The 24,603-nt window shown below is 38.6% G+C and overlaps 2 protein-coding genes across 3 annotated transcripts; one reads left to right on the forward strand and one right to left on the reverse strand.

The window, feature by feature from the left end:
* Positions 1-831: 831 nt before the first annotated feature.
* Positions 832-12,121, reverse strand: map3k8 (mitogen-activated protein kinase kinase kinase 8). The gene is made up of 8 exons (XM_026915795.3): positions 11,696-12,121; positions 9,557-9,916; positions 8,680-8,850; positions 7,373-7,634; positions 5,571-5,677; positions 4,625-4,777; positions 2,683-2,929; positions 832-2,603 (listed from the first exon to the last, which is right to left on the reverse strand). The coding sequence occupies exons 2-8, from the start codon at positions 9,887-9,889 to the stop codon at positions 2,476-2,478; spliced, it is 1,401 nt and encodes a 466-aa protein (XP_026771596.1). The 5' UTR covers positions 9,890-9,916; positions 11,696-12,121; the 3' UTR covers positions 832-2,475.
* A 61-nt stretch (positions 12,122-12,182) lies between these two features.
* mtpap (mitochondrial poly(A) polymerase) lies at positions 12,183-24,230 on the forward strand. Of its 2 annotated transcripts, none has more exons than XM_053238786.1 (9): positions 12,183-12,449; positions 13,318-13,484; positions 14,314-14,547; positions 15,337-15,561; positions 16,687-16,895; positions 18,623-18,849; positions 19,037-19,129; positions 19,823-19,896; positions 20,745-24,230. In XM_053238786.1, the coding sequence occupies exons 1-9, from the start codon at positions 12,236-12,238 to the stop codon at positions 21,114-21,116; spliced, it is 1,815 nt and encodes a 604-aa protein (XP_053094761.1). In that variant the 5' UTR covers positions 12,183-12,235; the 3' UTR covers positions 21,117-24,230. The 2 variants fall into 2 exon arrangements, with proteins under 2 accessions (XP_053094761.1, XP_026770425.3); XM_026914624.3 differs by having other exon boundaries at positions 12,185-12,389; positions 20,745-22,670.
* Positions 24,231-24,603: the final 373 nt, after the last annotated feature.

Consider the following 24,603-nt stretch of genomic DNA (forward strand, 5'->3'; position numbering starts at 1 on the left):
CCTGAAGTGGATAAAGCAGTTAGTGAATGAACAGCTCAAAAAATCCAGCTTACAAGTCTGCAAACAGAAGCAAATACTCTGAGGAAACTGTGCTTCGTAAATTTGCTTATGCAAATAAGTTTTTTAGTATTTATGTAAATATATTTATGGAAATATGATGTTGAAAGTACATCCTTTGGCACATAAAAACACCCAAGGTAAACAAATTATCTCAACAACAATGACCTTTACATTTCTTATATATATTTATATTAAACATTTATAGTTCCTTGCAGTTTCTGTTCCTGTCCGGTGAAGCAAGAGACACGAAAGAGAGACAGAATCTTTGGACTGGAACTATCAATGCTTGTGTGTGGAAGTAAACGACAACACTAGAAAAGCAAGTGTACTCTTATTGGTACGCATGTTTAAGCTTGAAGTATCGATGCAGCAAATACAGTACATCTATAAAGCTAATATTAGCAAAAGATTAGAGCTGAAGGGAAATGCACACTCACAGCAGTCAGAGAATGAAGGTCACACACGGTTTGGCTGACTCACTTTACAGTGGGGAAACTTCTCTTACATAGGTATCATTTCATATAAATGTATTGCAAATAATTCCCTTCTGCTAGAGCTGACGGGCAGAAATCTGTCCTTGATAAGAACACTTTTGGTTTTGTAAACTGTACAGGTCTGTGTGCTTTCCAGAATTGAATGACTCTGTTTCTACAGAACTGACTGATTTTCCACTGAACTTTCTAAGGATGTAACTGTTCTAATGCAATTACTGTTTTTACCTGAATAGAATTGTGTAAAAGCTTAAACTGTACATACCAAAAAAGGGAGATGTTCAATTTTAAACTTTATTAACTTCATCAACACTTACAAAAATATAAACAAAACCAATGCTCATCTCAATAAAATGTAAGCTCATAATCTATGTACTTTGCAGAATCTCAACACAGGGCACATTCATACCAGACTCATGGTGTAGAAAATGACTCACCAAACTAAAAAATGAAAAATAAAAAGACACAATAAGAAACATTTTACTGGCAGAATAGTACATATATAGAACATTTATGTGTATGATTAAATGAGGCCACGAAACTACTACAGAATCTTGTACGTGCCACACTACAGCTGTGTTGTAATTCTTGTCTAAAGCACATGAACCATTGTGACCGTTTGCACTGCAAGTACTCAACAAAAACACATTCCACAGGAACAACAACCTAACATTTTCCAGGAACATCTGAAAATAGTACTGAAAACACAAATGTGGGCAGACATCCAGTGTCCCATCAATGCAAATAACTAAGAATTATATAATGCTAAACTCTGTAATGCCCTGTACTGTATTATAATGATTATTTGTGCCCAACAAAACAGAAGTGCAATACACATGAAGCACATACAGTACACCAAGGGTGTCCAATCTTATCCACAAAGGGCTGGTATAGCTGCAGAGTTTCATTCCAACCAAACAGGATCCACACCTAATAATTGTATGAAGACCAAAACGCACTGATCAGGCATAACTCCAAACTGTCTGGTATGAAAACCTGCAGCCACACTGGCCCTTCTGCAGTAAGACTGGAAATCCCTGCAGTACACAAACAAAGGATTTGAACCAGCATATCCTATTGAAAGTGTGTGTATAGTTGACTTATTGAACCTGGAGGATTATGTCTCAATTGTCCTTCAACTATAAAACATCACAAAACTTCTAAAAGCTTTCATGTTTAAGCTTTCAGCTACATTTTTTTTTTACTATATTTATATTGTCTTTTACTCTACAAAAGATTTTGTAGAGAGCCAGACTAACTTTTTTACATATACTGGCGTGTAATTACACCATTAAATCTTGAGTAGTCTTGAGAAGGTCCAGCCTCGAGGTTATAGAATGTAAAACTGTGAATCCATCACTGCTAAAATGAGTGATAACCCATTTTCCAGAGACAGTAAGTATTAAATCAGGATTTTTTTCATGTTAATCAGTGTCTCATCAACCCAATAATCCACTTACATGCACGTCTGAGTAGCTTAACTATAATGCAGCACTATTAAACTTTTCACCTTTATAGTCCTTTATACTCTTTATGGACAAGTTTTTTTTTTTAATGGAAGATGAGCTGTACACAATTCCCAAAGTGACAATGATTTAGATTTTTTGCCTTTTTATCATTAACATATGATATTTAAGTACGTAAGTTACAACACCGCTGACACTGCTTTAGTCATCTCCTTCTGGTTTCCATACCAAACTGTGGACTGAATGAGCACATGTAATTTCCAGCCCATCATCAAGCAAATCGACCCTTTTAATTGGTACTTGAGGTGACTGAATTGCCACTAATGAAGAAGCACAAGGTTCCATATCTATATACAGTCCATACGTACTCTATCTTCAGGACTGTGGTACCTTATACATGTCCTACAAGTCCCACAAACACAAACTAAGTGTACACTCAAAAAGACCTCAGGATTCCTCTAGCCATACTCTGCAGTCGGTGGTCCCCGGACGAAGTTGTAGTAGCCAGCCAGCGCTCCGAGGTCTAAGTAGAGGGAACCTTTTCTTTTAAACGGCCCAGAATCTTCAGTGTACAGTGACGAGGAGTCTAAAACAACAAGAGAAAGGGTGAAGGAATGCAAATGACTAGACTGACAGGATGTTCCAGTATGTGACTGTGTGTTTACCTTGCGTGCTATCATTCATCTGACTGTGTTGGCGTAAGAGTGGGTGTGTGCTGTCTCCAAGAGCAGAGTCCAGACTCCAGCAGCGAGGCTGGTCTTCTCGTGAAGGGTGGAGGGCCTCCTCATGCAGGAGCTCTGTGGCAGAGCTCCTCCGCGATGGGACTCTTTCCAGTGCTCGCTCCAGAAGGCCTCGCATTGCTGGACTACAGTCCTCTGATATGTCCTCCAGAGGAGGAGCCTGCTTATGGATCTGCACAGAGAGACAAAGAGACATAAGTATATTCAAATTATTTATGAAAGCAAACAGGATTGTAGCTGCAGAGCTGATTATAATGCAAGTCACTGACATCTGCACGCAGAAAGAAGAATATTAGGGAACTGAAAGCAGTAAGGCTGTAACAATGTGGTACACCATTAACGTCAGTTCACTGAAACCGAGCATGTGGCCAGGTGTGACAACAACTCTGACATCACGGAACAACATTATGTAAAGCAATATCACCCCAATTCAATATTGCTGAGATCATGAAAGACTGTGACCATAACTGTAGCAAATGCCTTTGAAACAAAGCCACAAAACCAGAACCAACAGCATTGACGTCTGTCTAATTACAGTCACTACAATAGTTTAATGACAGAGTACTGGGCTAGGCTCCATGATGAAGTTAAATCGTACACTAGGGAGGATAAAAAAAAAAAAATCGAAACACGTAGTATGTCTTTTCTTTGTTAAAGCCTGACGCTAGATAAGCCTTGCCATACCCAAATACGATTATATTTCTATATATCAATCTTAAGAACTCCATAAAATAACAGAAAAATCGAATGATACTATGAAGTAGGAATCCTGCACCACCTAAATCCCAAAGTAACCCCTGGCTACAGCTCTTCGGTGATGTTTCCAACAGTGTATATGATTCAAGTTTTTTTTTTTTTTATGTCCAACATCACGTATAACCGTTCGTCCAAACTACTGCCCAGTGACTGAAACAGCAGAACTAAAAAGGCGAGACTTTAGCTACAAATGGTTTCTGCAGAAACCTTTCACAGTGAGCGTATGCAGAGTGAAAAAAAGGACCAGCTAGATCATGGAAAGGAGAACTAGTCCCAATGCAGAAATACAAATGACCCAGTGATACTGAGTGAACTTAAGAGGAACAATGATAAACTGAAAGAAACTGAATCAGATTTGCACCACTGCAAGAAGAGTGTAGGAGATAAAAAGTCATAACCTCCACCAGTGGGGCGTTTTCGGTTTGTGTAATGTGGTTGTAATATGAAGGAGGCATATCTGACCACAGTCGGGACAATGCTTCCATACAGTCACAGAAACGGTACGTCTGACATACATATACTGTACACAGTCGGATTCACACTTTTATTCATGTGTGTAGTTGTTAATTGGTTATTTACTCTGATTTACTCTGATATGGAAGTGTACTGATTTTCTACTTTCAGCTAGTTTTAGTGTTCAGCATTTAAAAAACTGTAGATAGTGATGCAGAAACATAACATTAATTACAACTTCAATTCAATTTTATTTGTATAGTGTCTTTTACATGAGACAGTGTAACAAAGCAGCTTTACAGAAAACCAGATGTAGATTTAGAGCTCTAACGAGTAAGCCAGGAGCAACAGTAACAAGGAAATAACCCTTGAGATAACATGGGGAAGAAACCCTAAGAGGAACCAGACTCAAAAGGGAGTCCCATTCAAGTCCCATTCAAGTCCCCGTGAATGAGCCATTACCAAAGAAATGATCATGTATAAGAACCAGCTCATTAATATATACTGTCAGATACTGTCAGAGCTACTGTTACAGAACATTAATCAAACACCTTCTGACCAATCAGAACCAAAAATTCAACAGAGCTGTGGTATAAAAATCAAACATCTATTATTGCATTTTAGCCCCTATTTAAAACCCATCATAGTGTGTACTCACTATGTAGAGGTACGAGGGGTACGCAGAGCGTGGGTATCTCCTCACCCACGGTGGGCTACCAGTCTGCATGTGAATAATGGTGGTGCCCAGGCTGTAGATGTCCGTCTTTGTGTTGTGTCCTCGACACAAAACCAGCTCCGGACTCATATACATCTGGACAGATACAAAAAAAAACAAAAAAACACTATGATCAGAGATTTAATTCTTCTGGCCATACACTTTGTATAGTCATATAAACTTCAGCTTTTCCTATACTTTGCATGCTGTGGAGTTTTAGAGGGACATTTTTGTAGATGATTACTTCCTTCTGCTGAACAGAAGATTATACAATTGTATGTAACTTAGTGTTTTCCAGATAATCAAGAAGAAATACATAATCCATGATCGCATAAGAAACACATGAGCCTCCTCCACTACTATAAACTCATCTCTTGGACTTAAACCTACTAAAATTATCACGGAAAAGGAATGAAGCATTTAACAACAGATGGAACAGATGGGGAGTTTCAGAGTCTGCCAGTCAGCAAAGTGCAAATCATCTGCACAGTGGACTTTCCAGGCAGGATCAAAACTGTGTGTGTGTGTATGTGCCTGGGAGTTTCCCACTAAGACATAGGAGTAATCGAGACATGTGAAGCTAATAGGGGTCTTGGCATCGGTTTGCTAATTAAAGATGATTTAAAAGACATTAACCTTGAAGTTTTTTTTCACAAAGTAAATATAGATAAAGAATCTGATGTCTATTTATTCATGTTTTTCAAAAACAAAATGTTATCTCTTACTAAAAACATGTGCTCAGTATATGTGGGAGCTTCTCTAAAACTGTTAAATCCTATTTCTTGTAACAAGTTAATATATTTGCAATTGCCAGCATGAAATGAATCATATGTGCCTTTTTTATTTGAATATGAATTATGTTTGTTCGCCCACACACAAACACACTCACCTCAGTCCCTCTGAGGTCTCTAGGAATGTACACATCCTCCGTCATCTGCACTGTTAAGCCAAAATCCACCAGCACAGCTTTGGCAGACATCAGCACAATGTTACTGGCTACAGTGAGGAAGAGAGAGAAAGAGGGAAGGAAAAAGATGAGGATAAATAGGATACATGGATGACATGAGACTTGGACGCTGTCGCTCACTGTAATGTGAGAGAAGCAGTAACTGCCGGACTGAAAGAACCTCACAGAGACGTAATTTCCACGGCACTCAATAACAAGTTTAATCTCAAAGCAAAAATCCAGCCAAAGGCCAAGACTATACACCACTGTACAGAACACTGTGTCCCATCACTTGTTTTACATCACTCTGTTCTCCCTGCTGTCTCTGACTCTCTCGCTCTCAAGCGCTCTTGAGCTGGAATTTCCAGATGTCTAAAGGTCATGAGTTTTAGTTCTTGGTTTTCACTGGCATTCAGGCTGACTTTAAGGAAAGGGAATGCTTCTGGCCTTACTTCTTACTTTATTATCACGGAGTTAGGCTGTGGTTCCAGGCTGTTCAAAGGGTAAAATACAGAGAACAAAACAGCTAAGAAAAACACAGCACCACTTCCTCCTAACACTGGCCTAGATTCCAGTTCCTGCTCATTTGCTGCCTGGCCTTTACCAGACAGGGGTATAATCTGATTTACCTGAAATAAGCTTAGAGGATTCATAGGAATGCATATCCTCCTTTTTTTAAAAAAAAAAAAAAATCTGTGAGCTTTGTTTGGGTAAATGCACAACTTGCACATAACAAGAACAGTAGTAATGGGCAGCAGGTCTAATTTGTGCACAGAGAAACCCACAGTTACTACTGCAACCCTAGTCACTATTCTACAATATCTTCTTTACTGAATATTAGTTGGTGATATAATGCAATACAGAGCTACTGTGTTTACTAATTAGATTTTCTGGGAATTAAACAGAGAAGTAAACAGTCATGCAGAATGCTCCATTTTCCAATGCTTTCTATTTTCTAGGGAAAATCGAAAAAAAATATCCCAAATAGTTAAAACCTGTAAAAGCCACCTCACAGAAACTTATGCATTGTTTTTGATTGCTTTATGATTAATCACCTCTGACAGTAGTCACTAAAGCCACTCAGCTAATGTGAGCACGACTTTCATTTACAGTTTAGAAGAATCTAAAGGAGCTGAGACAGCCAGAAAGGAAGAGAGACTGAACCTGCTGGTGCAGAAGCAGAACAGCTTACTGTGACGGTGCAGCGAATATGAACTGAAATTGACTGTGTTGGTACAACGCACCATTTACAATGTCACTTATTTAAGGACGCTGTATGTCTGGAGAAGAGAACATGTCTGTGCAGTGCATTTCCAACAAACAACAACAAAGACTTTTAGGCCTGAATCATGCCTTGCAAACTTCTTTTTCTGTGCATCTGAAATGGCTTACAAAAGACGGTCAAAGCCAAAGAGACATGTTGTCAAATCTGTAGCTGAAAAATGTGCCACACTGCCCTCTCCACCAATTTACCACTGTTTTCAACAACTGGTCTGATTTCCTGCAACTCCTCTGGTAAATACTAGTAGCTGAGCTTTTCACCTGGTGGTTGTTTATTCACTGCAATGAACTGGGAAAAATACACTCTAGACATTATAGGATGAAATAGAGCCAGAGGAAATGGACCATTTTCTTCAAAATCCTCTGTATGACTTTGTTTACTTATCAACGGACTAATTCTTTTTAACATCTAATATAAATATCATCTAAATATCAGATCATGAATGTAAGTGCATTAGACTCACGTTTGATGTCGTGGTGTATGATATTGTGCGAGTGCAGATACTCCAGTCCACGCAGAACCTGCTGCGTGACCCAGATGATCTCGAACTCTCTCATCGGACCGCAGCTCTCCAGCTTCTCCAGAATCGAGCCACCTTCTCCGGCCTCCATGAAGAGATACACACCCTGCTCCCACAGCAGAGCCCCATACAGTTCAGCGATGTTCTCATGACGGAACCGAGCCTGGATCTCCACATCTGCTGGCTTAAAGTGCTCCAAAGGGATCTGCGTATGATTATGGAGACAGGCAAAAGCTTAAATAAATGAGAACCTATATATTCTTAGCTAGGTTACATGCATACTTGGGTTTGAAACGCTACTAAAACCTAAACTTGAAATTTACACGATGCATGCAAATTGGCCATGTTTGGTGCTGTATGTTAAAAACGGTGTGGGAAATTGTGGAGGAACACTTGTGGCCTCATACAAGGGGACTCCCAAAGGCCACGTGAAGAACTAACAGGAAGTTTATCTGAGATCCGAGAAGCAAGCTCAGTCTTCACGCCTTGAATTGACTGTTACATTGATGAGAAAGGTTTCTAGGTCTGAATAACTTCTAACAGATAAATCTATATAAAGTTTAAACACTAAACTGTACATTCCTGATGTTTATTCAATCTATGATCCTTATAAAGGTTTCTATTTAAATTTTTTACCACAAATATTTGTAATCCGCCTGTATTTTTGTACAGTGTAGTGGTCAGGCTTGATTGCCATCTGTAGGATGTCTGTTTTAACTGAATAAGTTCCTGTCAGGTTTCTAGTTTCAGCATCTGTAGGTTTAACAGTAAAAAAAAACCAACCACCAAAGAGCCTTTTAAGCAAATCGGGTCCCTTCCTATCACATTCTCTTCCTCTTAAGGAAATATTCTTTAATTGCAACAACACCTATTGTTGCAGCAGATTGCCTTTCTGTTCCTCATGCCCTCGTGGTCCTTGTGAATGTCGCATGAGGGCACACATGATCTCTAGAAGTATGTGACTAAGTACTTATAACCATGCAACAGCTTTGTACCTACTAATAGACTCCTAGAAACAGAATCAGTGTGAAAAGAGACACACTAACACATCACTATTTTTGTTACACTATCACAACTTTTTAAAACTGCAGCCAAACAGGATGCACAGTAATGAGCTGATGGGAAAAAGTGTCTTATTGCTGACAGGAAAAAAAGATCGTGTCTTTGCCTGGAAGACATTAACTGAAAGGGAGGGAAACAGAAAAACTTTGGCAGACAGCACATAAATTCCTGGAACTGCAGGAACTCACCCGTTTGCATGCCATCCGCTTGCGTGTTTCAATGTCCTGGGCCAAGTGGACTTTCCCAAAAGAGCCTTTGGGAATGTGGCCTGAGCCTGGAGCCTTGTAGGTCAGCCTCCACGGAAACAGGAGCACGTCCAAATCAATGCGATAGCGGCCCTCTTTTATAACCATGTCTGTCTATATGGGTGCAACGGGAAAGGGAGGTGAGATGTGAGGCTGCAACAAAAATCTCATGGAAACATACACTGCAACTATTCATCAATTCAAACTCTGAAATAAAGGCTACAAAGACATCCAAAGAGCAGCCCTAGTTTACAACAGTATGTGCCAAGCACCAAAATGAGTCACAAATACTCACAAGCTAACGGGTTCTTATGAGTAAAGAACAGACAGGAAGTTATCCTGAACCACTTTAAGACATACATTGTGACTGATCTTGTGTCTAGTCACTAATCCCCACCACCAGCATAGTGCATTACGGGTGTTCTGTACAAGCTAGGGTACATTTCTCAGACACTGATTTATTGCATTATGGAATTTTAGGAGTGAAAGATATCAAAACTGCAAAGGAGGAAATGGAAAGTTCACTGGCTGCTTTCTTAAACATTTTGCTGCCAGGAATCCTTCTGACAACTCTGGGATCCTATAACATCTCTGACTGTTGAAGCCTACCATGTGCATTAAAAAAATTCACTACTACTGTAATGTCTTTTCAAAAAGTCATAAGATTCCACTGATGCTTCACGTACCCCACTTTTTGAACTACAAGCCTAGGGGATGCAGAACACTCATAATCCACCTTTTTACAGGGGTGCCATTTCAGACACAATGATAGACTATAAACTGACTATAAAAGTGTTGTACTGTAGAGCCCATTCCTCACCTTGTTCAGCAGTACCCCAAGCTCCTCCTCTAGCTTGGAAAGTGTAGAGGCAGGTGTGTTGGACACCATGTTGACAAATGCCAGCAGGTCCGCCACGCTGCCGTACCTCACTTTGCCATTTTGCACACGGGAAACCAGGCCAGGCGAGGCTGTGCCATCCGAGAGCTCGTTTTCATCCATATTATCTCCTGAAAGACCCTCCACAAGTGACTCGCCCGATTCCTCTTCGTCCTCTCTGTCCGAGCAGAGCCTCTCCACAGCCTCGATGATGTCTCCAATATTCATGTGCGCCAAGAGTAGTTCTAAGCCAACATTATGGTTCTCGTAATCCATGTTTTTGAATGAAGAATACTCTGAAGTCTGAAACAGAGTTTCACAAGGGCATCATTAAATCAGTCAGTTAAGTGTGACACTCAGTCAGAGGCACATGTTAGGTGTGTGGGCTTAAGTTAAAAAATAACTTCAAAAAATAATTCTACGAAAAACTAGAAGTCAGGCAGATGTCTGACCTCAGACAGCTAATGCCAAACTAGAAGTCGTCAGTGTGTTTGCACCTGTTTGTTGTTTGTTTTACAAGTAAGGGGTTTTCGGAAGGGGAAGGAAACAGCTGTGCCAACTTAGTGACTGTCACTAGAGCTGGTTACTTTTTACAACCTTTAGTTTAAAAGTTGTTTACTTTTAGCAACTTTTAGTTTAAAAAAGAGCCTAGTGCCAAACCTACGCTGCTGAAAAAAAAACAATAGAAACACTAATGGTTTCCACTACAAATACTATTACAAACCATCAGCTAACCATTAAAACCATTACCATTACTGGTCCTTAATGGTATCCACTAGACATAACATGCCATCAATAGAAGGCAACAAATTATCAGTAGAGACTCACAGAGACCATTTCAGTTCCCATTAAAATCAATACAATTCCCATTATAACCATTAAAACCATTACAAATTCTATGAGGATTGCTTCTGTTTTTTTGGGGGGGTTTTTTCCAGCAGGGTAAAAACATATAATGATAGTATAATCTATTATTTTCTATTTTGATAAAACTCTATTCTGTTCAAAGCGCTTATATGCAATTATTCATAAAAATCAATAAATATGCAAATGAATCTTTGACATCATCTGGCAACTAGTAGTGACTTTTAAAGCATGCATTAGCTAATGTCCCCTACAGAAGCTTTAAAACACTGTGTCTGAGCTTGAATGTCTACTGCTAAACTGTAAGAAGGCAGTGTGTTCGAGCTGTTTGTTGTTTGTTTCACGAATAAGGGGGTTTCTGAGGGAGAAGGGAAGCCCAAACCAGAACAGCCCCCTCACATGAAGTCAAAAGTACCAAAAGTGTGTAAGCACAGCAGGGCTGTAATGAAAGGCAGAACTGGAAAAAACATACTTGTTACAGGTCAAATTAGAAGTCCCATCATTAAAATAACAAAGAAAACAGGCAGGTTTATAGTATGAATTTCGACAGTGTTATGATGTCAAATACGCCAATATGTTGACCATTTACACAAACACAAAAGTTTTATGTGGCTCAGTGAGTTTATGTGTAATCACTAATTTAAAATAAGTGTATCATTAATAATCATTAATAAATTATACAAAATAAATAACAATAATAAATAAATAAATAACATTTACTTCTGTACTTATACAGTAATGCAATGTAATATAATGTAATATTGCACTTCTAGGGAGTCTTATGCTCCACTACTACAACCTTCAGAATATGGAAATCTCAGTTTCTGGATTTTTAGTGACCCTTAAACAGTTGTCCATGTCATGCACTTTTTAGACGGTCCCTTACTGACTCCTTTACTATAAAGAGCTGATGACCTGCGTTTCTGAAACATTAGCTTGAACGAGAGAACATGTAAAAATATATTCAGTTGTACTTGGTTCTCTGTCCACTCCAGAATAAAAAAATACACACTTTGTCCTTTGTGTGTGTTTATTTCTTGACAAACAGAAGAGAGAGACTGTCGAATGTGCAGGGAATGTCAGGGAAAAGCAACTTTACCAACCCCGGTGTTTAAAAAATACACTTGCTGTCAGTTTAACAACAAGGTAGTTAACAAGTTTAATCCACATTCCCGACTTCAGTGTGTATTCAGAGAAATGAAGAATTCTTTCACTCACCTCTACAGAAGTTTAGATCACATAGAAGCGACGTGTGTGTAAAGCTCCATACTGTGAAATGGCTGCTGTGCTGCCCGTGATGTGGTAAATATGCTGCGTGTTTTCATTCCGCTGCCCTTCTACATCACCGCCTCCCACATCTGCGGTTTCCATTCTCCTTTTCACACTTCTCATAGGTCACTCGCACCAAACCGTATTTCATTTAGTACTCGCGCCACCTGTTGGCTTTTTTTCCCTTTCCATTTTGTACGCAACTTTCATCGTTATCTATATCTTTATCGTTATCTTTCACTTCCTTGGTGTCTATCTATTATTCCATACACCACTATGGAAAAGAATAATATACTAAAATTAGTTTTTCAATATCAAGAATGTAAATTACATCAAAGCATACAAAAAATTAAGTTGTTTACCCTTTAAATGAAACCCCAAACACACAATAACTGTGAAGAAGATTTCGAAAGCGCAAAGACTCTGAAAATTCCCCCTTTGCAGTTGCCGTAGAATGAGAACTGCGCATGCGCGGGTTTCAGCCCAACAATGGCGGCCTGCTTTGGGATGTGTAGGTTACATGTGAAAGGAACAGAAAGGCTTGTTCAGCTGAGCCAAAAATCAGATTTACGAGCTCGGCGAATACTCACCAGATCCACCTTTGCAACTAAAGCACAGACAGTGAAAAAGACGCTACAAGCTGGTATGTTGAAATCCCTTCATTCCCCTTCACTACAGAGGCAACCTCATGTCAGCTTGTTAGGTAAATGAGCCTAATATAACATATGTGTTTCAGTACCGAGTTATTTCATGTCTCCTTCGGGTAACTTTAAGTGAGATAGAGGTTTGATTGGTCTGACTGTTGTCTCTTCTGAAGTTATTTAACTTGATTGTTATGTATGAGCTGTGTGCTATATATGAGCTGTGTATATGAGCTGTGTGGTATATATGAGCTGTGTATATGAGCTGTGTGGTATATATGAGCTGTGTATATGAGCTGTGTGGTATATATGAGCTGTGTATATGAGCTGTGTGGTATATATGATCTGTGTATATGAGCTGTGTGGTATATATGATCTGTGTATATGATCTGTGTGGTATATATGAGCTGTGTACATGGGCTGTGTGGTATATATGAGCTGTGTATATGATCTGTGTGGTATATATGAGCTGTGTATATGAGCTGTGTGGTATATATGATCTGTGTGGTGTATATGAGCTGTGTGGTGTATATGAGCTGTGTGGTGTATATGAGCTGTGTGGTGTATATGAGCTGTGTGGTGTATATGAGCTGTGTACATGGGCATATAGTCCACAAGAGAAAATAATATTTGAATTTATAAAAATGACCCCGTTCAAAAGTTTACATCCCCTTGATTCTTAATACTGTGTTGTTGTTATTATTAATACTGTTTTGAATTTGAAGATGAGGGAAAATTTTACTTATTTTGTCTTCTGGGAAACATGTAACTATCTTCTGTAGCCTCTGAAGGGCAGTACTAAATGAAAAAAAATACGATATTTAGGCAAAATAAGAAAAATGTACACATCTCCATTCTGTTCAAAAGTTTTCACGATGATATGAAATCATATCAATCACTCACTCAGCCTTGAATTTCAATCCAATTTAGGTGCAGCAGCAGGCAAGGAATCTTTTTCTGCTCTCCAAGAGGAAAGACGAGAACAAGCTGAGAGGTCTGTCCTCATCAGCTGCCCTCCAAACATCAACCAGAAAAAGTTCTTAGACTACATCTCCAAACACGGACACGTACAGAACCATTTCTTCTATCAGTCTTATGTGAGTATCGGTGCAGCAGAACATTCTGTAATTTTCTGCTCTTGCACTCAGCCTGTTTTCCTATCGTGATCTATCATAGTTCCTTGGGCTTGTTAGACTAAATGAAAATGACAGTCATTTATTTTATTTCAGCAAGATCAGGGTGATAAGTTTCACAGTAGTGAAGTTTTATTACAAGTAAGAAAAGTGACTGAATGGTGTATGAAAAGATAGTAATAGTGAAAAATCCAAATTAAATCAGTTCAACAGTTTGCATCATCCTGATGTAAATATTCTCTAATAGCTGGTATGCTGTTTTCTGCCTTTATGACTGCCTCCATTGTCTTTCATATTATCTGAGCAGTTTTTGGGTGTTTTGTTCTTCCGACATCTTTAACTCAAAATTGCCTGGCCAATTTTCCCCCTCTACTCATGACATATATGTTGGATGTCGTACACTGACTTCAAAACTGGACATCATTAGGGTCGTAGCAAACATTTGGCTTATTGATTTTGGTTCTTTTCAGACAAATTCTGTGTAATTTTTTTTTCTCGTCTTTGGGAGCATGTTGCAAGTGACACTTACAGTTCATGTTTATCAGTTTCATTTTACAGTCATTTATATTTATAAATAAACCTCAAATCAATGGCAAAAAAAACTGCACTTGACAGTAAATTGAATTTTCATCTTAGATCGTCTCAGTTCTGAGACATCGTTATTATTGTTTTCTTGTCATTTTTTCCAACTTTACATTTATGCTACATGCTACATGTTACATTTTTACTAGTAAACTGGAAGTTCTCTTTAATGAAGATTATGAAGACTGGATGTTTGTGCTTTGTTTTCCAGGGTATTTATGCAGTGGTGGAATTCTCTACAAAGGACAGCATCACTGCACTGAAGGCAAACTGCACCATACCAAGTGTCCAACATGAAGCAGCTGTGCCTTTCAAATCGCGTCTCCTCTCACTGAAATGGACAGGGCAAGGCAGCCAGTCAAATGCCTCAAACACGCTGAAGCTCCAAAAACATTTACCTATTCCTATCAATGAGCTCACTCAACATCTCTCCAAACAAGAGAGTGTAAGTCACCTTTTTCAAATGTGAACAGTCCTTCTAAATGTACTTGATAACGTTAATATACAAATAAACATTTGGAAGAAGTTATTATAGCATTGCTATCAAGCAATACATTATTACACGCTACGGCTATTATACTGGTGTACACACTGTGTTGTACAGTACTGTGCAAAAGTCTTAGGCAACCTTTTTTTTAGTACAAACTTTGTTATAGATTTTTATTTTATGACTTCTACATTACTGATTCAGTACAAAAACATTTTAGATTTCCAAACATTAGTTTTCCAGCATAACATTAAATATTACAGAAAAATGTTTGTATGTCAGTAAAGAAAGCAGCATATTACATAAGAGACACTTTTCAGACAAAAAAAGATAATGAAGGCTGCTGGGTTTTGCTGCAAAAATAAGAAGAAAGTGTGACAGTCAAAGTCTCCAGAAGAACTGTGGCTGCTTCTGCAAGATGCTCAGTAAATCTTACCAGCTAATATCCTTATAAAACTGCACTAATTGTACCTGAGACTACTATTTTTTTTTTAAATGAAGGATCTTCCCACCAAATATTGACATTGTTTCATTTATTACTGTTTACTGCTATTTATAGAATTTTTTAAATGTAGAAACATATAATTTCATTATTTTTGAAGGCATCTTTGCTCTACAGCATTTCTTTGCATATGCGTAAGACCTTTGCACAGTACTGTACATATAGTGTTAAGTGGTAACTAAATATACAATTTTAATAAATATGTTTGGAGTTAAATAGATTTTCTCTCTCCCCATGTGTTCCAGATAGATCAGCAGCTGCAGTGTCTGACCGATCTCTATCAGCTGACTGAGGAAAACATCAGTTTACGCTTCTTGGTCTGTTCGCTGCTCAGAGACATCGCTGCTGCCTATTTCCCAGAATGCATCATCAGGCCTTTTGGCTCCACTGTGAACAGCTTCGGAAAACTGGGCTGTGACCTCGACATGTTCCTGGATCTAGATGGCATCAGTGGGCAGAACCAGAGGAAGGTCAGTAGCTATAAGGGTCATGTAGAGCTCTGACATTTGAAGGGTGGGACTGGGTAATGTGAGAGTAATGTTTTTGTAATCTAACTGAACCAAGGCTTCCTGATTACAAGATGTCTATGCTGGAAATTTTGCAAACTATATATTTAATACCAAGTTACTACCATATGTGATGAGAGTAGGTGTGTAAAATGTATTTTAAGCATTGCTTTTGAATTTTAATTGATTAAAAGAATAGGTATTTAAATAGAGGAAGTACAAACAGTATTACTGGTGTTGTTTGTATCATATCGTATAAACCAAAAGTCATGCCTTACTTAAGTAAAGTAAAAATGTCACTATCATGGTTGATCGATAAAATTTAATGATTCTGATTTTTTTTTATTTATTTGCCAATATTAGTTTTTTCTTCTCAGTGATATTTAGCTTGATTTTACTTTTCTTAGGCAAATTTAAAAATGTTAGGAAAAGCAGTCCCTTAAATGGTGTAATTGAGCAAATCAACACTGTATCAAGGATAAAAGTTTAAGAAGTAAATGGAAATATAAAGTGGTTGACCTGTTTTGACCTGAAGACCTTTGACACTAGCTGATGTTCAGCCAAAAAATTTGGGAAACAGGTGTTTCTATAGACTTACTTTAGCCAACCAAAATGATAACACTGCATATTATCATTAAAATGTGATATTTTTTTTGTTTTAAGCATGGAAATATTACGGAAATTTAAATAGTATTCAAACAGTCTAATTAATTCTGGAAGCCCTTAGATTGGAGTTGAGAACTCCTCATTCATGTTGTAGAGTGAGATGGTGGTTGATGTGCTTTTCAGCTGTGTATCACTCACTGAGTGCACCATGTAAAATTCAGAAATCTAAGAATAAATCCAGGAATAGTTCCTACTGCTCAGTTTCAGAAAAGTACCAATAGGTATGTTCAATGCACTGTTTTGTAGAATGATATAGTATATACCATGGCTCCAAAACTTTAAGTGAACTTTATTCCACACTCACATGGCAGTTTAACAAATCTGAATTACGTGAGCCTTTACAATCCATTTAAGAATTTAAAATAATCAAAGAAAGATATTTTATAAGTGTATAAATCTAAAGTGCATTCTTAAATCCACCAGGGCTCTGGTCTGTCTCTCGAGTATCAAGTGAAGCAGGGGACGTCAGAGCGGACGGTCACACAGAGTGTCCTGTCTGTTATCGGGGAGTGTGTGGACCAGTTTGGCCCAGGCTGCGTGGGCGTTCAGAAAATCCTCAATGCTCGCTGCCCCCTCGTCCGATTCGCTCACCAGCCTTCAGGCTTTCAGTGTGACCTCACAGCGAATAACAGGTAAAATTCTTACTGCATCATGACATTTAATGATTCATGCAGAGCTTTAGGGTAAAGCTGAAGGTAAAGCTCATATCCAACTCAAGGCAAATATTAGCACTGTGTATGTATGCAAATACTTTACAAATAACTCACCAAATCATCTTTAATACAGAAATATTCCCTGATTCACAGGATTTTTTTTCAAAGATTGTCAGACATGAAGCATATCCAGTATTTGCACTGAGCGTATTGCTTGTGTGTCCTGAAAAGCAGCGGAGGAGAATGTTAAGTGAGAGACCATGTAAAATTATATACATGCAAACCACAGTGAAACTGCAGTTTGACACGGAGTGAAGCAGAACTTAAAAATAAGGCACAGGGTGAAAATCTTTCTCCTTCTCTCGAAAGAGATCGGGGGAAAGAGAAGATGAGAGAGACTTCTTACGAACTGCAGGGGGGAGACAAGGTGAAATGTCAACTGTCGTGCTTTACATAGTGCCTATTTTCACTTCCATTTTCCTTACCATCTTTCAGGTTTTTGAAACTCATATATGACATCGCACAGAAACTCGCATGTTTTGTGGAGATGTGATATATGAATGGCTGAACTGTGATACCTCTGGGGAAAATCCCTGCACTCTCACTAAAACGATGGAAAACATTTCTGCATAATTGGTTCTAGCAGAAACCTAAAGATGTGAAGGAAACACTATGAGCAGTTCCTATTCTTGTGTACCCCTTGCAAATATTTTAAGAAACAGGAAGTTATTGAGAAGTAAAAACTCTTACATGTGTAGAAAAATAATCAATTCAGCAACTACATTGCGTAAATGGCTCCCTCCCTCTTTCTGTTCATGTGCTTCAAATTTCAACCACTGGTCTTCCTTCCTGCGTCACTTTTTCCTCGTCTATATATAGACAGTCATGTGTTCTGATATTTCTCAACACTGCTGGTTTTTCTTTTCGTGTCAGATATTTAACAATTAATTTGGCGTAGCGTATATTTTTATTGTTAATTGTATAAATTCTTATATAAGTGAAGTGATGTGTAGCCAAGTATGGTGACCCATATTCGGAATTTGTGCTCTGCATTTAACCCATCCAAGTGCACACACACAGTAGTGAACACACACACACACACACACACACACACCGTGAGCACACACCCGGAGCAGTGGGCAGCCTTTTTGCTGCAGCGCCCAGGGAGCAGTTGGAGGTTCGGTGCCTTGCTCAAGGGTCTCACCTCAGCCGTGGTATTGAGGGTGGGAGAGAGCGCTGGTCATTCACTCCCCCACCTACAATCCCTGCCGGACCTGAGACTCGAACCCACAACCTTCAGGTTCACCTTCGGGTTACAAGTCCGACTCTCTAGCCATTAGGCCACGACTGCGAAGAAGCATATCAGTAAGAGTTGGCTTGAAATATAGCTGCTAAGTTTTCATAGACCTTAAAGTTGGTAAGACAGAAATGATGTCGCTGTATACTAGGGATTTGCATGGGTGTTTGAAAGCCGGGTTAACCGTTTGAGGCACCAGTATTGGGATACTGAAATCACTATTCATGAATTCATTATACCCTACATCTTCATAAAAAAAAAAAAAAAAAGACCAAGACAAGCCACATCTGGCAGTATTTTGATGCAGAGAGCAGCAGACATGTCTGATGATCTAGAGAGAACTGAACATTTTTTATAAAGTAGCCCTGCTCTGTGGGGAGTACAGTTGTCGGTCCACTTGTGTCCTCAGGGTGGCAATGAAGAGCTCCGAGTTGCTGTTTGTGTATGGGAAATTGGATGCACGTGTGCGACATCTGGTGTTTGCGGTTCGGTGCTGGGCTCGTGTGCATGGCATCACCAGCAGCATTCCTGGAGCCTGGATCACCAACTTCTCCCTTACAGTCCTCGTGCTGTTCTTCCTCCAGCGCAGGACGCAGCCATTACTGCCCACTCTGGACCAGCTCAGAGACCTGGCAGGTATGCAGTCTCCTGTACACAATGTATTCACTTCTTAAAAACTCCAGTAAAAAGTCTTTTTTTCTTCCATATTTTTACATGTTATGCATTATACAGTATATTCTGCACAAAGACACAGGCAAATATATAAATATAAAATCACAGAATCACAGCTTTGTGTGTTTTGCTTTGTGTGTGTATTTCCTAGACCCTTCAGATCAGTGCATTATTGAGGGGAATGACTGCACAATTGTCAGTGACCTGAGCAAGATTAAACTACAGAAAAACACAGATACACTAGGTAAGAAGTCCTCAATCTGTTAAGGATTTGTCACTAATAAAACAAAAGTTTGTGGACACCCACCTATCATACCCATATGTGCTTGTTGAACATCCCATTCCAGATTTAGTCCCTCTTTGCTGTTATAATAACCTCCACTCTTCTGGGAAGGCTTTCTGCTAAGTTTTTGGCGTGTGGCTGTGGGGATCTGTGTCCATTCAGCCACAAAAGCATTAGCGAGGTCAGGCACTGATGTTATGCGAGGAGGCCTGGGGTGAAAGAAAACTAATTCTACAGCATACAAAGACATCCTGTACAATTGTATGCTTTCGAATTTGTGGCTACAGTTTGGGGAAGAACCGCATAAGGGTGTGATGGTCAGGTGTCCATATACTTTTGGCTATATACTGTATGAAGGATTGTACATTTTTAATAAAAAATGTGAAGGAAAAGCCAGTTTTCTATCAATTTAAAATGATCTAGTGCAATAATAAATTGACTATGATTGCAAAATAACTGTGATTATCATTTTAGTTGTTATTATACAGCGCTTATATATGTGTTAACCATTACAATGTGATGCTGCCAGGAAATAATAATAATAATAATAATAATAATTATTATTATTATTATTAATAATAATAATAATAATAATAATAATAATAATAATAATAATAATAATAAAACTAAATAGTTCCCATGTGTCCTCAACAGAGAAACTGCTGCAGGAGTTCTTTGAGTTTTATGGCAATTTTGCCTTCAGTTCAACTTCCATCAACATAAGGAAGGTGCGTAACACATGATATATATTCCTGAGCACACAGATTGCTGCTTTCTGTACACTTCTGACTGAAAATAACTTTAAGGCATTAAAGTGAAGCATCAAAATCATACTCAGATTTGCCTTAAAGAGCACTCATAACACAGCCCATACATGACAGATGTGAGTGGGTAGGGGATAAATATTCTGAAACATTCACTTCCCATGGCCACTCAACACTCTGTATATTTCTTTACCCACGCAGACACACACTCACACTCACTTTGCAGTGGCTGTGCTGATGTATTGAGGGGCTGCTGCTGCAGCTGCTGCTGCTGTAAAATGTAGACCTTGGCCTCTAAATGTGCCGCTTCTGGGGAATCTATCACCAGGCCTCTGGCCATTTATCATTTTTTATCATTCTGTCCATCCACTCTATTTTACTGAGTCATCTTCCATAGAGTTTCGGCTGTGTTTTTGCAGAACCTGTGCAAGCTCAGGACCTCACAGTTCTTTTAGCTCAGAAGAAAATTTGAAGTTGGTCATATTCATTTTTAGAATGTAAATGTGCAATTACTATCTTTGGTCACTTACTGATCTACGGTCACTTATTCCATTTCAATCTGTACTTCTGTGGGTCTATACTAAACTGTTTACACCAATGTAGAGGGTAATGTGCAGTACTGTCACGGGTCACTTTTCAGAATGTTCTGAATGTTCAGTGTGCAATATTATGACTTAGTCACTTCCTGTGTATACTTTATACTGTATACTTGCTGTACTCCAGTCAGAAGCAGTGCTCCTAATTTCATTGTATACTGAGATATACAATGACAATAAAGGCTTTCATTCATTCATTAAATGTGTTCTTTCCAGGGAAAAGAGCAGAACAAACCCGAGTCGACCCCTCTGCACATCCAGAACCCCTTCGAAACGGGTCTAAACGTTAGCAAAAACGTGAACACAACACAGCTGGAGCGATTCGTGGCACTGTGTCGTGAGAGCGCCTGGCTCCTTGAGCAAAAGGAGATGCTTAAACGAAGTGCTGGTCAATCAGCAGATGTAATCCCACCTTGGGGACTGGCTGCCCTCCTGTTGCCTTCGGTTGCTCAGTCAGCGGGGGTGAAAGGTCGCAGGAAGAAGAAACATCATCCGGCGAGCGAGAGGATAAAGACTTTGCTGGAGTCACTAAAGAGCAACAGTGGGGGAGCAGGTGCGAAACAGAGCGCTGTTAATGGTCACCACTAGGGGGCAGCATGCTTCTGGACTTTAATGGGGCCTGCCTGGGGATATGAAAGAACTGAGAATGTTTCACAAACTCGGAGCATCTAACCAAGTGGTGATTAGTTCAGCTGAGTTGTGCTGTGGTGAGTTCAGCCTGGAGAATCATCTCCACTGTCTGCCTGTTTTACCGCAGCCCAGCCTGTCTGAACCACAATAACAAAACAACGCAACATCCACAAAAAAACCTACAGTGTTTCCCTCAAGGTATTGTGGGGTATTTTAGGTTCATGTAAACAGGAAGCTGGAGAGCTTGTTGTTCCATTCACTAAGATGGATAGCTGACAGTGGAGTTTCACTCACTGTGTTCAGATTAAAGGGATCATGGCGCTATAGTGAACCAGACAGACAGCATTGTAGTATAAATCCATATGGCGTCTGAGTGAATGTGTGCTCTGTGGTGATGTGGGCTTCATCCTCCAATTTAGTGTACATAAAGCAGAAAGACATCTACCTTTATCCTATATGCATATATCATTAACTCTGTTTCGTATGAGATTAAATTACTTTAACAAAAAGTCTGCTTTGTGTTACTTTGATATTTCAAAAGATTACGGTCTTTAAAGATAAGCCAGAAAAGGTTCTATTGCGTGACGCCACCGAGGAACCATTTTTGGTTTCCTAAAGAATTACGATGGTCGAAAGAACTGAGGAAGCATTTCTCTCCATAAATGTTTACATTTTTCGTTTGCTTGGTTATTCACGGCTTTGAAGCGCTAAAAAAAATGGTTGAAGAATTGTCTACTGAAACATCTTTTGTACCAAGACATCATTCCAAAGTTTGTTTTTATTATAAAGACAACACGACAGCACTTTTTTTCTTCTCCGATACTGATACCAACACCGATACTCAAACCTTGAGTATCAGCTCATACAGATACCCATCTGATATTGTTTTCTTTTAAAAACTACTAAGGTTTTTTTTTTTTTTTTTTAACTGAAGCAGTTCACAGTTATACTCTCACACAAAAACTTTTACGTTGCAAATATAAAAGTGTAAATATAATAAAATCAGTTGTAACAAAAGAAAAAACAGTTGAATGTCTTTACATGTAAATATGTCAAGTTCCAAAAATTCATTTCTTTTCCAAATCCAATCCAACCATTGACATTTAATACTGGATCCTACACCTGACTTTTTTCCTCCGATATATGATCCAGTATTTTTTTTACTGCTCCTGGGTATCAGATTGGTGCCATCTCTATTTTATTATTTTCATCATAGTACCATCTGTCAAAAGTTTCTTTAGGGAACTAAAATATTCTTCTAAGGCATTGCTTTAAAAAAATGTTTAATATATAAGCATTTTAAATAAGTAACTTTTCATAGCCCAAAAAATCAGAAGGTTTAACATCCATTTGTAACTTGCAGCCATAATTCCAAAGTAACTCTTTCAAACTAACCTACAGATTGACGAAGATGTCTGTAACTCATACAAATACAAATGACGACACATAACTCTTATCTGCAATATACAATAGCCATTATAAAAAGCTCAACTAGCATAAACATTTAAACTAGTAACAATATAGTACTTTGTACTTACAGTACTTTATACAAAGTAATAATTTATACAAAATAGTACTTTATTGTATACTATTTGTTACTATTATGTTTGTGCTATTAATATCCTTACATCCTTTATAATTTCTCTAAAATCTAATGCTATGTTTAAGAATGTTAGCATGTGTGTATGTTTTCTTGTGAGACAATTAATATCCTGTGCTGAGGTAGACATCTTTCGATTTTTTTTCTGTTCTTTGTAGAAGTTGCTGACAATAGCTGCTTGTGTCCCAAATTTCTCTCTGGCTCTACATCACATGCTTTTTTTTTAATTAAAAAAAAAACACTGGTTCTACACAGTAATATAAAATAATATAAAATCTGTAATTGTGATTCCACATGCCTTATTTGAAATCCCAGGTATATTAAAGAATCCTATGATGAGTTTGGCAATAAATATCCTGTGCGTCACCACACTGAACAGGGCCTGTCCATGGTCAGGTCTAGAGTCTGAACCGGCATAAACGCAGAGGGCAGCTGAAATCTGGAGCATGTAGACATTCAAGTCTAAAATAAATGGTTTAATAGTCAATAGTGTGGACAGAGAGTGGAGTAAATAGGCAGTGATGATAGAAGAGAACAAAAATAGAGAGGCCCTGTCCCCCGTGTAAGTGTAGGAGTGTGCTCCGAACATCTGCTTTTCCGCCCCACGTCTGTCAAGTTCAAGGGTCAAAGAATAAAGTTGAAAATATCTCTCTTCAGCTCCTCTCATCTGGAGCACCACATGAGCAATGAAGGAGTGCGAGCAGTTATTGACTTTAACACCAACTGAAGAGTGACTTTGCACTTCAGCTGACCTGGGAGGTGAGAAGAGAGACTGAGGTCCCTGAGAGACAGAGGCATGGAGGATGGTGTGATTAGGGAAAAAGCTAAAATAATATAGAAGGAAACCTCTGTGATAAAATAGATGCTTTTCCAGTAGTAAACTTGTACATAAATGACTGATGTAGTGATTTGTGTTCGATTCAGACCCCAAATCGATAATGTGTCTCAGAGACAGATTTTTTTTTTTATTTGTGGCTGTTTTGAAGTATATTTTCAAAGGTTCATTGGTTACATAATATGACTGAGAAGCACATGCTACCCATTATAAAGAAATGGTTAAACAGGACCAAGCCTGGTGTGAGAGCAGCTCTAAGGAGAATCATAGCATGTTTGATCATTACATGAAACCTCAGTTCAATTCTCCAACCATATTTACCACATCATGTCCTCTCCATTGTTACTGAGCCCTTTGCAGTTCACCGATCCAGCCCCCTCTGAAACAATGCTGGAGAGAACAACATGAAGAATAAAAATTGAGGTTGCTGTGCAGGACTTGTGGGAAAACCTACTCTGGAAACTGTGGGTTTGTCGTGACTTTGATCCTTGGCTTTTAGGCCATCAGTCTGATGAAGGAGTTGAACTTGGATTATAAAAAAAGGCATGTCTTTCTCTATTCTTGGCTTTACCATTCTCTTGAGCCTGAAAGAATTTAGAAAGGTGGCTTGAGGGTTTAAAAAAAAAACATGGGATTTGCAGGAAAAACAGCATGTAATGAAAATGGCCTTTGCTTTTCCATCTTAGTGGGATTTCGGTCTAAACTTTAATTTAAGCACTCTGGAGGCTTTTGCTGGTGAAATTGGAGCACTGTGTTTTTTTTAGTTATTGCCTGGTAAATACTTTTTACTATAAACTTTTTCTATACAATAGAATATATTGTTTGTTTCATTGTGTGTCAATGGTATTTTTCCTTTTTTTAATTAATTTTTTTAAATAACAAAAATAGCAAGTAATATGCAATATAGTGACATATTTGTACTACTGTTAAATGATGTTAAATGCTATTTTCGTAGTTCTGTCTTCAGTGACTTTCTATTGTTACTCCATGCTGATGTGCATGTTGCTCTT

This window comes from Pangasianodon hypophthalmus, chromosome 12, assembly GCF_027358585.1.
Source record: "Pangasianodon hypophthalmus isolate fPanHyp1 chromosome 12, fPanHyp1.pri, whole genome shotgun sequence".
Lineage (NCBI taxonomy): Eukaryota > Metazoa > Chordata > Actinopteri > Siluriformes > Pangasiidae > Pangasianodon > Pangasianodon hypophthalmus.

What these genes read in the sequence shown, in the direction of transcription:
- map3k8 (XM_026915795.3), bottom strand. Translation starts at nt 9,889, where the DNA reads ATGGATTACGAGAACCATAATGTTGGCTTAGAACTACTCTTGGCGCAC. An exon ending in CATACACCACGACATCAAAC is followed by an intron (nt 5,678 to 7,372) that starts GTGAGTCTAATG and finishes TCCTCACTGTAG; the next exon opens with CCAGTAACATTGTGCTGATG. An exon ending in GATGAATGATAGCACGCAAG is followed by an intron (nt 2,604 to 2,682) that starts GTAAACACACAG and finishes TTGTTGTTTTAG; the next exon opens with ACTCCTCGTCACTGTACACT.
- mtpap (XM_053238786.1), top strand. Translation starts at nt 12,236, where the DNA reads ATGGCGGCCTGCTTTGGGATGTGTAGGTTACATGTGAAAGGAACAGAA. An exon ending in GTGGGCAGAACCAGAGGAAG is followed by an intron (nt 15,562 to 16,686) that starts GTCAGTAGCTAT and finishes TAAATCCACCAG; the next exon opens with GGCTCTGGTCTGTCTCTCGA. An exon ending in GACCTCACAGCGAATAACAG is followed by an intron (nt 16,896 to 18,622) that starts GTAAAATTCTTA and finishes TTGTGTCCTCAG; the next exon opens with GGTGGCAATGAAGAGCTCCG.